Here is a 15,410-nt window from a genome sequence, read left to right as displayed (position 1 = left end):
CTATGAAAATGAGTCAGATATCATCTGGCTGCAAGACTTCCTTTCAACTACGGTTTATAAATTTTAAAGTGTATCAATTATTACAAACACTGATGAACAGATTTAGCTCTGTATGAACATTGGAATTTCCATGGATAGGCCGTCCTGTGCATCTCCATTCTCTAGGCCATTGTAAAGAGATTCTTAAATGTCAGTGGTATGAGCCAGTAACTGAAGTAGCAGAGGAAGGTGTCAGAGAGTGCAAACTCGAATGTCTATAAGGAAACTTCATGCATACATTGGACGTAATATAATAGAGAGTTGTAGGAATTTTGCCAAAATAAAGAGGTCTGCCATCCTGGACCCCACCCTAAGACAGAAATTTCTCTTAAGATTAGGCTTCTGTTGATGGGTGGAAATCAGTATGTTCCCTGTTAAACAAAAGCCAGAAATATAGATTTTTAAAGTTTAAAGTCTTTTGATTTTTAAATGTTAAAAACTAATTTAATTTTTTAAAAAAGATCTGACCCAAAAAATGTATCTACAGAACAAACTTTATCTGACGCTGCCAGTTTCTGCCTTCTGAAATAATAGGATGGGAAATAGTCTATGGTAAAGAACCAGATGGTACACAACTTGTCATGTTTCCTAAGTCCACATTCTACTCTGGTTATACTGTAAAAAGACAAGAGAGAGGAGATGTTGAGACTTTTTGTTAGAGGGAAATAAAAAATGCACATCAATGTTTGACCAAAAGATTCAAAAAAGACTTAACATTATTATCACAAAATTGTGGGTCCTGGCGATTAACAATGCATACATATATTGGGATAAAGTCATGTGGAGTCCTCCAGGACACTTGTATGTCGTTTTGCAGTTGTCCTCCCCATCATTTACATTTCATCAACAATATCTAGGAAATCATAATATGTAGGTAATTTTCAAAACTTAAAAAACAAATGTCTGACAGATTGGGATTAAACCCTTGGCTTTGGAGTTGTATTTAAGCATACTCTTTGATGATAGAAAGAAAGTACTTTAAGTGAGGTACACATATATTTTAATAGTCCTACAATAATGTTTTCTAGGTGTTATTTTTTTAATTTATGGCTAATATTAATTGAAATAGGATTGACTAGATTTGGTTTGGTTTTGATGAAGCGCAAAATGTTCTTTAAAGAGCAACTTCACATGATACAGGACACAGCTTTCAAATCATAATCCAATGACAGTCTTTGTGTCTACTGCAATTGTCCTTATTTATTTTCTAAGGATTACTTAGACACCACTGTGAAATGTCAATCTATTACATTCTATCTCTTGCTCTAAGTTCTTCAAATCTAAAGCGAAGTGTTTTTAGTGGAGAGATTACTTTCCTTCCACATCCTCTCACTCAAAACTTGTGCATCTAATGCTAGAGGCAAAAAGATGAGAGATTCAGTTATTGCTGTTTAAGAACTCTGGATTTAGTATGAAAAAGTACTTACTACTTCTGGTGTTAGCCTCACCATCTAAAAAGCTTAAAAGTCATCACTATCCTTAAATAGCAAAAAGCTGAACAAACTGAGAATCAATAACTATTCTTAGACCTATAAAAGAACTAAGGTTGCAGAGAAAACTGCCACTGAAATCTGGACAGGCAGTGGTAGGAAAATAATGGCTGAAGAAAAGCTCAAGTCGTAATCCTTGGATCCTATGAATATGCTATATGAAAAAGTGAAGAGGAATTAAGGTAGTAGATGGAATTATGGTTGCTAATCAACTGGTTTAAAGAGGAAGATTATCCTGGATTATTAGTGGAACCCAATGTAATTATGAGTCTTCAAATTTGGAAAATGGCCGCAAAAGAGAACCTATTGTGATAGTAGTTTGAAAAGTCCTTGGCCTTATGTTAATGAATGGGAAGCATAAGGAAATGAATTCTCCCCTAGAGCATCCAGAAGGAACACAGCCCTGCTGATTCATTGATTTTAGCCTGGTGTAAATGATTTCAGACTTCTGACTTCCAGAACCTTAAGATAATATATGTGTATTGTTTTAAGACACCAAGCTAGTGGCAATTTGCTACAGTGGCAGTAGAAAATAACACATAGGTGAGTCCAGAGAATCACAGTGGAGCAACTTATCTGGAGCAGAAGCCACTAACACCACAAGGTGGTAGAGAAACTAAAATATTAATTTTAACAAATTCCTAGAGATTGAGTATGGATTATTTGAGAGCAAAATCTACAGTTCACAATTTTAGAGAGGCTTCAACAGTTTCATGGGTTTTTACCTCTTGGAACTACTCCAGGTTCTCATGGTAAATATTCCTGAAAGTTTCCCTTGCAGCACTAGCAGGGGAAAGAAATCAGTGTAAAATATACCCACAGCCTTCTCCATAATCGACTACTCTGCAGAGAAAAGGACTTTATCTGAGCCTTATCCAAACTGGAAAAGAGCATTCCTCCCGCTTCAGTTCCCTCTAGTGTGTCTGTCTCAACTAAGAGGGTACAAAAACTATACAACTGGAGAAATGTTTGTGAAAGTCATAGCCCACAGACACAGGCTGACTAAAAGAGTGAGATTTCATCGTAAGTACATAGGAGGCATCCCCTCTCCGACACTTTACCACCACACCAGCAGGACTGCAATGTAGTAACAATGGATTACATCTGAAAGAGCTGCAAGATGCAGACTCTCTGTGAGGACGAGTACTTAGGGACTCTTAAAGTCAAGAGAGAAGACAAAAGCAAGGAGACTAGAAGAACAGGAAGCCTCTCACACCCATAGCTATAGCTGAGATTAAACACAGCCTAGATTCCATCTTGACAGTAAAGGACGATTCAACTCAGTTATAATTACCCAATGCAACATGTTTGGCTTTCAGCAAAAACTACAAGATGTACAGAAAGGTAAAACATGCGTGCACGCGCCTGCATGTGTGTGTCTGCACACACACACTCATGTCTGAAGAGACAAAGCAAGCATAAGACCCAGACTCAAATGTAACACAGATGTTTGAATTTCAGACAGAAAATTTAAAATAACTGTGATAACTATGTGAAGAGTTCTATGCCATAACAAAGTACCATAGACTGGGTGGTTTAAACAAGGGAATTTTATTTTGCCCTGGAGGTTAGAAGTCCAGCATCAAGGTGCCTTCAGGTTTGTCTTCTTCTTAGGCCTGTCTCCATGACTCACAGATGGCCACCTTCTTGCTGTGTCTGAGAGTTTTTCTCTGTCTGTGGGCCTCCTTGGTATCTCTGTGTGTTTAAATTTCCTCTTCTTATAAGGACACCAGCCAGAAAGAAAGAGATAAAAGTGTCTGCATTCAAATATGATAAAATTTTCTATTTTAAAATACCAATGAAATGACAATAAATACCTGTAACTAATAAGTATATATAGAAGGGTCACAGGATGGAAGGTAGAAAGACAATTGATTTCCTATATACCAGCAATAAACAACTAAACTTTGAAATTAGAAAAAGAATCAATACCACTTACAGAAGCTCACTCAACTACATAGATATAAATGTAATATAGTATACATAGAAAATACATGTAGGAGATGACAAAACATCAATAAATGAAATAAAGAAAACCTAAATAAATGAAGAAAGGTGTGTTATATATACACATAACACATATATATTTTCTTACTCTACAATCAGTAGTCACATTCCTCAGTATTTACCCAAATTGTTTGAACAAACTCATGTGCACCCAAAAATGTGCACATGGTTGTTTATGAAAGAGAAACTTGTTACTCTACATTTTTTTCCACACATGAGTAAAATTTGAACCATCTACAATAGTCCCCCCTTATTCCTGGTTTTATTTTTCATTGTTTCAGTTACTCATGGTCAACTGTGGTCTAAAAATATGAGCTGTTTTATTATATTTTACAGGTAACTCGATTTGAACAATTGGGGGAGGTACTGGTATAAGCCAGTGCTTCTCAAAACATGGTCCCAAACAAGTAGCATCATCATCCGGGAACCTGCTAGAACTGCAAGTCATTGTAACTCACCCAGGGTTTCTATCAGAAACTCTGGGGATAGGCCCAGAAACGTATTTTGACAAGACTTCCAGGGGACTCTGATCAGCTAACGTGAACAGTAGGAGGTTTCAGCAAAAGGAATGCTCAGGATTGATACCTTGCACCAACATGGGCTGTCTTTGGTGTGAAGGTATATAGACATGTTTTTGTGCTTCCCAGGAGGAGCTGAAGAAGGTGGATGAGAACCAAGAGCCAGCAGCCCTGGAATGGACCTACAATGGTGAGGAATAAATGTGCCAAGACCAGAAACTGCAAGTAATCTAAACCAGGGGTTGGTGGAGGAGAGCATGGCTGAGACTCAAGGTGTATTAGTTTGTTCTCACACTGCTAATAAAGACCTAACAATTTATAAAGGAAAGAGCTTTAATAGACTCACAGTTCAGCTGTGGAGGTCTCACAATTGTGGCAGAAGGCAAAGAAGAAGCAAAGGCACGTCTTACACAGCAGCAGGTAAAAGAGATTGTGCAGGGGACCTCCCATTTATGAAACGATCAGGTCTCCTGAGACTTATTCACTACCATGAGACAATATGGGTGAAACTGCCCTCATGATGCAGTTATCTCTATCTGGCCCCACCTTTGACATGTGGGGTTTATTACAATTCAAAGGTGAACTTTGGGTGGAGACACAGCCAAACCATATCACAAGGGGTTGGCAGCATCTGAGAGACACAAAGAAGGGCCAAGGCAGCAACATGGTGGGCCTGCCACCCAGTCTAGCAAAGAGCCAGCGCACAGGGCTGGTCCAGCGAGCTTTTGGCTCTACTCAGGTATTCTCCTGTGAGATAGAAAGGGATGAAGAGAAACAGCACTTACAAAGATGTTGAAGCTTACACTCTCTGAATGTATATATAAAACGAACTATTTTCAGCTGCTTAATTTAGAAGATGAAGTTACTCTCATACCCTCTTCCTACCCAAACTCTGACCAGCTGACAGAGTTCATGTATAAGCTACATATACATTTTTTAAAAACTAAAGAGAAACAATTTTACAAATCTGTATTGAGTGTACATATTTCAACACAACAACATAAATCTACCTGACTCATTTCATTATTTGCTTATTTAGAAACTATTTCAGAATAAAAGATTGTTATTTCAGATTCCCTTGTCAGATAGCCTGGAAAAAATGAAAACTGCTTAGGATTTCTAAACATTTCACTTTGAAGTTGCAGAAATGTTGCAGTGACAACTTAAAACCACTTGAGGGCAGTAAAAGCACATTTCTTACCTGTACATTGCAGACGATTTAACCATAACCTCCAAAATTAAGGACTTGGCCGGAATACCTTATTTGCATTTCTAACTTTGTCTAGAGTTCCCCTTACCCCTATCTGTCAGGTTTATATTCCTAGAGTTCCTCAAATGTAAGTAGAACAAGAACAAAAATTTAAAGCACACATTCTGTTTTTGGTTTCTTTCATCAGCAATATTTTTGCTGTGGCTTATAATTGATGTAATTCAGAGACATGGCTCAATTATGTCACAAGTTCAACTTCTTTACCTCAAATACTCTTTTACGTTCATGTAAGTATAGTTCAACATCAATTCATGTCTGTGAGCATGAGTGTGTGTGGATGTGTGTGTGTGTGTGTTTACCCAGAGAGATTCGAGAACATATATAAAAACAGTTGTTAGCATTACAGTGAACAAGAACTCTTTTGGACACATTTGTAAAGTATCTTTACTCTTTCTCATCACAGCCCTGCAAAGCCACTATCTTGGCTTTTTCTTCATCACAACCTTGAAAAAAATCTTGGGCAAGTCCCATAATTCTTCAGAAATTAAAAGAAGAAAGGTTTTCTAGTTACTTTCCCCTCACAGATTGTTTCATTTCAATAATTAAATCACCTATCTCTCCGTAATACTTAAAATTGCTAACTTCAGCTAAAGTTAAACTTTTTCCCTTTTCTTTGTCTGCTTCCCACTAGAAGTCTCCAGTTGAGAGAAGTGGTGAGGTGGTTACACACGTCCTGGTCCATGTCCCCACCGAGATTCTACTCCTCCTCCCACCAGACTGCCTCTGACTCGAGGGTTCCAATGAAGGAGAGGGAAGAGAGGTAAAGAGCAGAAGACGGTTTTTTCCCACCAACACCTCTGCAATCTGACATTCATTTTGCGGGGGCGGGGGCTGTAGGTAGTTCAAATCTGCCCATTTCTCTTGTGGTCATTTTTGAGGGCTTTTGTGAGCTGTGTGACTGCACAGCCAGGTCAGGGCTGACTTCATGGGCGTGAGCCCTATGTAGAATCTCAGGAGCACAGGCTTAGAGGGGCCCCAGGCTTGGCTTAAGGCTCTGTTGTTGCCTCCTTGCATTTTTAAAATAATTTTTGATCAAGAGACCCTGGATTTTCATTTTTCATTGGGCCCCAGAAATCACAGGGCTGGATTTGACTCAGCCCCTTCAGCTGCAGCTTTACTGCGGGGCACTGCCTCTTTCCGCTGATAATTTATAATCTCCCTCTGCCTCTCTAGTCAGATTTTTTCTGCTATTCAGTTCTCACATAAAGTTCTAGGATCATGTAAATAAGAATAACATAGAGAATGTTGCCAAAACAATGTTTTTTTTACAATCTGACCAGTGATCAAGTGCAGACAACTTGTTGCTTTATATATCTTGCATTTTTGCGCTGATTGAGAAAGTCTTCTAACATCTAGTATTTTTGAGTTACGTGCCCAAACCTAAGGCAGTCCAACCCCTTTCAATTCTTAGAGGAAGAAACCAGTACATTCTTGTCGTCCCACTCTTTTCACATACTCTGGGTACAACTTGTCTTTAGATAAAGTTAAATCTGTGACACTCTCTGATTGATGTCTGCGAGTTAAAGCAAACCTAAGATGCATTTGTAAAGCAATCTGTTTCATAAGCACCTTGCTTTTCTTTGAATGAAAATAGGAGTTCATGAGCTCATCCTCTAAAGGATGTAAGGGATTTGAAGTTGTGTCTCAGTTGATTAATCAGCTTGTCCCTGAAGTGATCTCCCAAAAGAAAATAGAAGACTGGGTTGATGGCACTGTTCAGGAAGGCCAAAGGTCGTGTCACGATGTATAAGGAGTTGATGACGACCTGAGTGCATTGATACTGCTTCCAGCTCCCCAGGCGAGAAGTGATCCTCACATTCCGCATAACATGGTAGGGTGTAAAAAGCACAGAGAAGATCACCACTGCCATGATGACCAAGTTGAGAGGCTTTTCAAGGGCCAGAGCAGTAGCAACCTGCCTATTCCTCTGCTTTAGGAAGACAGCAATCTTGTAATAGAAGAAACACATCACAAAAAGAGGAATAAGGAACCCCACCAGTGTTAGACACATGCTGTAAACGAGGTTGTACTTGGGGTCTCCAGAACTTGCAAAATCATTACAGGTGGTGCCATTGTCAGTTACAACAGGATTTATAAGGGGAAGTATGGGCAGTAGCTCTAAGGTTACTAAAACCCAAATGGCCAAAGAGATTAAAACAGCAAACTCTTTCTTTTGCAGAAGGTGTTCTCGGAAAGGATACTTAATTAGCAAGTATCGATCTATGCTGATAAAAGTGAGAAAGAGAATGCTGGTATAGAGGTTGGCATGAAGCACATATCGGTTGCTTACGCAGAGCACGTCTCCATATATCCAGTTTTTCTTGGCATAACTCCTCATCAGCATGGGGAGGGTGCACAGAAAAGCTAAGTCCGAGATAGAGAGGTTAAAGAGATAGATATTACTGCTGTTCCAGTTTTTCAGACAGAATATGTAGCCATAGACAACGATGACATTTCCAAGGATTCCCATGATGACCTCCATCCCATAGAAAATGGAAAGGTAGTATTTTTCCAGGGCAGCCTCTGCTGCCAGCCAGTTTTTGCAAGTTGCATTCCATGCCTAAAGAAGAGAGAGAATATATAAGAATTAAACACGAGACTGTGACTAATGACAAAACTGTGCAGAACATAATAATAATGAAAACCACTTGAATGGTGAACTATGGAAGTAGGTTAGTAAGGAAAGCATACATACGTATACATATAGATACACATATATGTCACTAATGTATTATTTTAACAATTATTTTCAATACCTTTCAACTATGTGCTGAATATAATTTCAGGCCCTGGAGATAACAGCAGTGAATAAATCAAAGTTCCTGATCTCTAACAATTTATACTCTCTTGGGAAGAATCAGGAAATAAACAATAAGTGATACCATGTAATGATAAGTGCTATGAATAAAAACATACGAGAGGGTAAAAATGTTCGAAAATTTTGGGATGGAGGGTGGTAGTGAGTTATTTTTTACATGTGGTAATAAGAGAAAGGCTTTTATACAAGATGACATTTAAACAGAAACCTCAATGAAGAAAGTGAAAGAGACATATCTCTATTTGCAGGAAGTGTTTCAGGAATAAGGAAGAGCACATGTAAAGGCATTAATATGGAAACACACATAGAGGGCTTGACAAACAGCAGAGAAACAGAGGGGAAGTGTGATAAAATGAGTGAAGAGAAAATTTTGAATTCACTTCTGTGTCTCCCAACATACCACGGTCCCCAGCATACCGTAGTTGTTCAACAAATTCTGCTGAGTTAAACTGAATTAAACCATAATCCAGAAGAGGAAATAAGAATCTTTAAAACTTCAGTCTCACTATTTTAAGCTTTTACTTGTTTCCATATTGCCAAATAATTCTGCTTATTGTATTAAATTCATAAACTATGATACAACTCCAGTTTTAAAACTTAAATTTTAAAAATTGAAAATATGAAACAGAAAATCTTAGTAATATTAACATTGGTCATGATTCATTGAAAGATGACATGCCTCAGACTGGGTAATTTATAAATAACAGAAATTTATTTCTCACAGTTCTATAGGCTGAAAAGTCCAAGATCAAGGTGTCTGATTTGGTGTCTGATGACAAGTCACCCTCTGCTTCAAAGGCGACGGCTGTTGGGTCCTCATAACAAATGTCAGAAGGGGCAAGGCAACTCCCTTCAACGTCTTTCACAAGGATACCAATCCCATTCATGAAGGCAGAATCCTCATGACGTCATCACCTTCCAAAAGGCCCTACCTTTTAATATTATTAGGTTCCAACATACATTTTGAGGAGACACCAATATTAAGATCATAGCCCTTGCCTCGGTCATATGCTTAGTAAAAGACCTTTGTTGTAATGCCTTCTGAATATGTCCCACGGAAATAAGCTATCTGACTTACTCAAACCTCAAGTGTCTTGCTAATCTACACTTTTTCCTCCTGTCATGAGACCAGATTGTGATTGGATAGGTTATTTCAACAACTTGAATTATCTGAAAAATGTGTTGAATTGTCATTATTAAATATTAAATATTTTTATTTCTAGTGAGGAAACCCAAGATTGAAAATAAAAATGTCCTAAAATCCTCCTTGTCAAGTAGGCTTTGGAGTATTACTTGCAATCAAAGAATTCTTTCAATATAGAATTTTGGTAAATAGAACAAAATAAGAATAAATGCACCTAAACCACTTTTTTAAGGGAAGCATGCAAAATTTAGTAGACTTTGCTACTATAAGTCATCTGGAAAACTCATATGTATTTTTGTCAAATTCAAGTGGTTTACTTTAAAGATCACTGTTACTTTGAGAGTGTTTTATTTGTGCAAATAAGTCACAGAATTGTAGATACGATAAGTTGAATATTTTGAAAAGTTATTTTTAATCACTTTCTTTAAAACATCATACACTTTTCTGAGTCCCTCGAATCCTTCTGTGGCAACCTGCCACTAAGTCCAATTCCAGACAAAGCTGAATGGGAACTTTCCGAAGCAGCAGACACACAATGCTGCTGAAGAATAAAACAGATTGGTTTCACTCTGTCTTCACGGTTGCCTAATTCTACTGTTCTCTCACATTGCCATAATATTCCATATTTCTCTCATTTGATATTTTTTAATCTCTTCAAAGTCTTTTCATTTACTCTACCTTACTCATTATTAGCAAATAGTTTTGCCTCCTGGTTCATTGAGATAGACACCATTTGTTGAGATTACGCTAGATCCAACTCATTCGCAAATTCTCAGCATTCCTATGCTACCATTATTTCCTCTTTTCTGACTTTTTAGCATCCTTCTCTCCATCTTCAGTCTTCATCTCATCTTTTCCATCAGCATTTAAACACTCTCATCTCTTCAGTCTTAAACATAACTGGAGCAACATAAACAGCTCTCCCTAGTTTCACATGTTCCTCTCCTCTTCATAGTTTGATTTCTGAAAAGAGCCATCTCACTAAGTGTTTTAACATCTCGACACCCCATTCCCTTTAAACTTACTCCAATTTGGCTTCTGATCTACCAGTCCTCCAAGTAGCCTCCACATTGCTCAATCCAATAATCATTTCTCACTAGTCTTATTTTATTTCTCAGTTGTTTTTCATACTACATCTTCCAGAAACACTCTTCTATTGTCTTCTGAGACATGACAATATCCTAGTTTTCATTCTTTCTCCTTGGTTGTTCTTTGCAGGCACTTTTGGGGCCCACGTCTTCTTGGCTCAAGCATTAAGTGTCGAGTAACTCAAAGCTAACTTCTGGGCTCCATCTTTCCATAGATTCTGCCTGAATGATCTCATTCATTTTTGAGGTTTAATGACCAACTATACATCAACAACTCCCAGATTTCCAGCCCAGCTTGGATCTGCCTTACAAACTCTAGTTTTTTATTGCCATTAATTGATTTCTCTTAGCATCTCTGCTTCCAGAAATCCTATACTAAATTCTCCAAGTTCCTTACCAAGCCTGCAGCATATTCACCTATTTCAGTAAATGGTTCTCCCATGTACCCAGGTGTTCACCACAAAAATCTAGCAATATCCTCAAAGTCATCTAAAACTTAACACCAATAATGAATAAACTACCAAGTCTGTTTACTGTAATGTCTGGATATTTCTCAAATCTATCAATCCTGGTCCATAGCTTTCATTATTGTTTCAGTCCAGGCTGCTCTCATCTCTATCTTGCACTATATCATAGTCTCCTCTTGTCTCCTCACATCCTCTCTGGCCCTCATCAATTCATCTTTACCATTATAACTAAACATATAGCTTTCCTTGATCAAAACCCTTCATTACCTTTCCACTATCCAAGGAATGTAGTCTAAAATCCTTAAGGGGACATCAAGGTCTGCATGATCCGGTCCCTGTACCCACTTCAATGTTGCTTGGCCTTAGTCTCCTCCTAACTCATTTGTTTCCTCCTGCTCTTTGAGTGCAGAGAGAGCCTTCTTAATGTGCAGTCCCTCTGTCTGAATCTCTTTTCACTGCTGTTTTTGTTCTGCGATGCCTGGCCCATCACATATTTGTCTTATATCTATACCTCTTTCAGGCCTCTGTTCAAGTGTAGGTTTCCCAAGATAGGCTGTCTGACCCTCAGTCTAAACTAGATCCTCCCATTTATGCTATTGTTTTATACTAAACTTCTTAGAATTTTTTACAACTTTGTCGTCTTACTCATTTTTTAGTGTTCAAATCTGGCACAGTGACCAGCAGGTAACAGGTGGTGTATAAATCCTTGTTGAGTGAAAAGATGAATGTAAACACCTGACTATTTACAAAGCATTTTTGTAAGTATTTTCTCCAAGGCCAAATAAGTAGCAAGACAATCAAATTAAGCTCATTGCTCTATTTCACTATGAAAGCCAACACTATGTATAATATAAGTATTCAAAGCTGGCAATTGTGGTAGTGGTAGTAGCTGTGGTTTAGAAACACATTTGTACAAAGTAAAATAAAATATCTATCTTCAAGGACAAATTTTTAAATTTAAGCATTTAATTAAGAAATGACACCTAAAACAATAAACATAAGAAGTCTAGAAAGAGATGCATCAAAGTGTTAATAGTTTTATCTCTGTTGATGAGATTTCAGGTAGTTTTTATTATGCACTTTCTCTTTTTATCTAAATTTCCCATCATTTTTTTTTCTCAAAATAGGTATCTATTTGATGATTTTAAAGACTTTAAATTTCTAGAAATATAGCAAAAATGTCAATAGACTGTTTAAAATATTAGCAAACTTCATTGTTTAGCTCAATGGTCAGTTTTCACTATTAATCTTTATTCTCAGTAGCATTTAAGTCCACGCTTTCTGGAAGCACTCTCTTCCTGTCTTTGTGACAAATATGTCACAGAAAGCAGGAAAAAATCTCCTGTTTTCCTCCTTTCTCCATATTCGGGCTCTTTTGTGGACTAATCCTTCTTTGCCCAAGTTTAAATGTTGAACCTTCTAAGGCCTTAGTTCTGAACTCTTGTGTTGTTTTGGGGGTACTCAAAAAACTGGTGCACGACTTCAAATGAAAATTAAGATACAGAAAATTCTATGCCACAAGAAATTTGTTTCATTTTTGCATTTCCTTTTTTCCTGGTCATAATGTTTATCTTTCTGCCTAGTCAGCACTGCTAATGTTAATAGCTTATGTATTGTGCACAGCAGAAAGATTTGACTGCAATGGAAGGAAAATATAGCCACAAAGACTTCCCAGTTTCCTGTAACTAACACTCAGGTAAGTGAGGGGTCACATAAAAGTCAAGGAGCATTCTGCTGTACGGTAGTCCAGAAGGTTGGAGATCGAAGGAATAGTAGGGGTGGAGAATACCAGAGCTGGAATGAGAAAAATGAATGGCTAAACCATCATATTTGCCTTGCTTCTCATAGAGTTGTTTATTTTTTTAAAAACAACTTTAAAAAAAATGTATACAAAATTCTTGTTAATTGTGTAACACTCAAAAAATCAAATAGGCAAAAACAAGAAAGAAAAATTGTCTGTAAACAGACCACTCCTAATATTTGGGTACCCTTCTACACTTTAATATTTATTTCAATTTATATTTACAAAAATGAGATTGTTTTTTATGACGTTTTATAATCTTTCTTTGATACATTTGTTTCATTCTTTTTTCTAAGTTCATAATTCTAATAGATTATGGTTTTATAAATATAAGATGTCCAATATTTGCAGACCAATTTAGCTTCACCAGGATACACAAGTTTGAAGGTACTATATTTCAAATTGTATTTATTTGTAGTCGGGTATGTTTTTAGTGTGGCATCACGATTCTATAAACATATGAAGTAAATTGCTCTTTTAAAAAAGCAAAACTTCCAATTGAAGAGAAAATTCTGTCATGAAAATTAAAATTCTCTCTTCTGCTTTCTAGTGGTTGTATTCTTAATTTTTAGGAAATGGAAGTAGTGATGAATTGTAACTGATCTGGATGAATTATTTTAAACAGGCTTTTATTTTTAAGATCAGAAATTAAAGTGAAATCATCAGTTCCGAGTCCAAAAATATATCTAAAACTGCTAGAATTATTGAACTGGAAGCAATACCTAATTTACTCACCTAAGCAGATCAATAATTCTTACTCGTTTTTAATTTAAAAATGTTTTTTACTTTAAACATATTCAGCCTTCTGAAGATGTGGCATTTTTGAAATTTACTTTTTTTATATATATATATTTGATAGTTTCTAGGCTTTTTAATTGTTTGCTTTTATAGTCATCACAATTAAACAAAGAATATTTGTAAAATTTTTACTTTTAAGTACTACCTTAAGGCAAATTTACATAGTAATATGAGAATATTTTAACAAATTGCTTTTTTTATTACTAAGCAATTTGAGTAAAAATATATATTCACACTGAAAAGATAGAATAATTTAACATTGATAACTTTATTTTTATGTATTCCACACATTACACCAGAAACTAAGATATTAAAAGGTAATAGTATGGCACAATTGTGTATTAATTTCTTTAAAAATACCACACACATCTTGAAAAGTTATGGAAGGTAGAATATAAATGATTTCTGCAATTTTTTATTTTTCCTAAGTAAATTATATTATTGGATAGTATAATTTTCACACATATATTTGTTTAATTTTTAGGATGCCTGAAAATTCCCTCAAATACATTATTTTATAAACATAAAAATATTATGTCTGGTCATGGTGGCTCATGCCTGTAATCCCAGCACTTTGGGAGACTGAGGCAGGTGGATCACCTGAGGTCGGGAGTTTGAGACCAGCCTGACCAACATGGTGAAACTCCGTCTCTACTAAAAAATACAAAAAAATTAGCCTGGCATAGTGGTGGTGGGGGCCTATAATCCCACCCACTCAGGAGGCTGAGGCAAGGGAATCACTTGAACCTGAGATGTGGAGGTTGCAGTGAGCTGAGATCATGTCATTGTACTCTAGTCTGGGTGACAAGAGTGAAACTCTGTCTCATAATATATATATTTATATTACAATATATTTATATTTTATATATTTATTTAAATATACAAAATATATTTAGTAAATTAATAAAAATATAATACTATATATTATAAATATAATACATATATATAAAAAACCTTTACATATATATATAAAATACATGATTGTTTCAAATGATTTGGGAACTTTAATTTTTTCCCCATAAGTAGTTATATTTATTTAAGTAAATTTGATTACTATTCTTGTTGAAATATAAATTGTTGAGATGTTAGCAAATATAATAAATCTCTTTGAAGAAAGTAAAATTAATATTTGACAACTAAAACAAGAAAGTTAATTTGTTGAAAAATAAATGTAGATATATAAATAATGACATCCTTTATTCTTTTGCTGTTTTACATCTATTTATAAAGAATTGATTTAAACACTTAATACTTAACACCTTAATTGCTTACAGGCCACCTTTAGAAGGATATCTGGCCTTACTTTATACACTGAGAGACACAATTGGCCATGCAGCTTACCATTCTGTTGGAAGACCTGATCCTTTCACAGAAACTCTGCCAGCAGCTGGATATAGCGTCTGACCTAGTGCTGTGCCGCTGGATATGGTTAGTACAGTCTTATTTGCATATCATGCAGCCAAGATTAATCATTCAAAAGCCCAGGAATAATTTATTCACTCAAACCTCCAAGTCAGAGATGTTCACTCAGGGGAATTTTTGTGAGGCTTTCATTTTCAGATTCGCATTTATTTTATTTTTACATTCAATTTTCCAACTGAATGACAAAAAACAAAGAACTCATTTCATAGAACATGCATTTACCAAACAGATTTTTAAAAGACTACTGTTGAAATTATTTTATCCACTACCAAAGCAACAGAGAAGCATTCCTTATTTTAGTTTTTATTTGCATACTTAGACAATAAAAAGTGGTAAATACTGTTTATGTTGGAGTACAGTTGCCTCTGCATTTCTTTCTTTTTTTCAAATTAATATTTTTTGGTGAATTCTATATTGAGAATATAATAATGAAACTTCTTTTTTCAATAACCTCTAAGGAACTATAAAACTGAAATTTTAGAAGGAAACCTGGATATATGCTACGTTGGTGTACTCGTAAAAAGATACTAGAGCTCAAGTTATTTTCC

The 15,410-nt window shown here is 36.0% G+C and overlaps 1 protein-coding gene across 2 annotated transcripts; it reads right to left on the bottom strand.

Annotated features, from left to right (window-relative positions):
• Window positions 1–3,057: 3,057 nt before the first annotated feature.
• SUCNR1 (succinate receptor 1) lies at window positions 3,058–14,848 on the bottom strand. 2 transcript variants are annotated; one of them, XM_012437165.3, is made up of 3 exons: window positions 14,782–14,848; window positions 6,894–7,884; window positions 3,058–3,286 (listed from the first exon to the last, which is right to left on the bottom strand). In XM_012437165.3, the coding sequence occupies exons 1-2, from the start codon at window positions 14,782–14,784 to the stop codon at window positions 6,931–6,933; spliced, it is 957 nt and encodes a 318-aa protein (XP_012292588.2). In that variant the 5' UTR covers window positions 14,785–14,848; the 3' UTR covers window positions 3,058–3,286; window positions 6,894–6,930. The 2 variants fall into 2 exon arrangements, with proteins under 2 accessions (XP_012292588.2, XP_012292589.2); XM_012437166.3 differs by having other exon boundaries at window positions 3,058–3,246.
• Window positions 14,849–15,410: the final 562 nt, after the last annotated feature.

Source organism: Aotus nancymaae, unplaced genomic scaffold, assembly GCF_030222135.1.
Source record: "Aotus nancymaae isolate 86718 unplaced genomic scaffold, 86718_ANA_hifiasm-v0.15.2.pri h1tg000019l, whole genome shotgun sequence".
Lineage (NCBI taxonomy): Eukaryota > Metazoa > Chordata > Mammalia > Primates > Aotidae > Aotus > Aotus nancymaae.
This window is presented reverse-complemented; position numbering and strand designations above follow the sequence as displayed.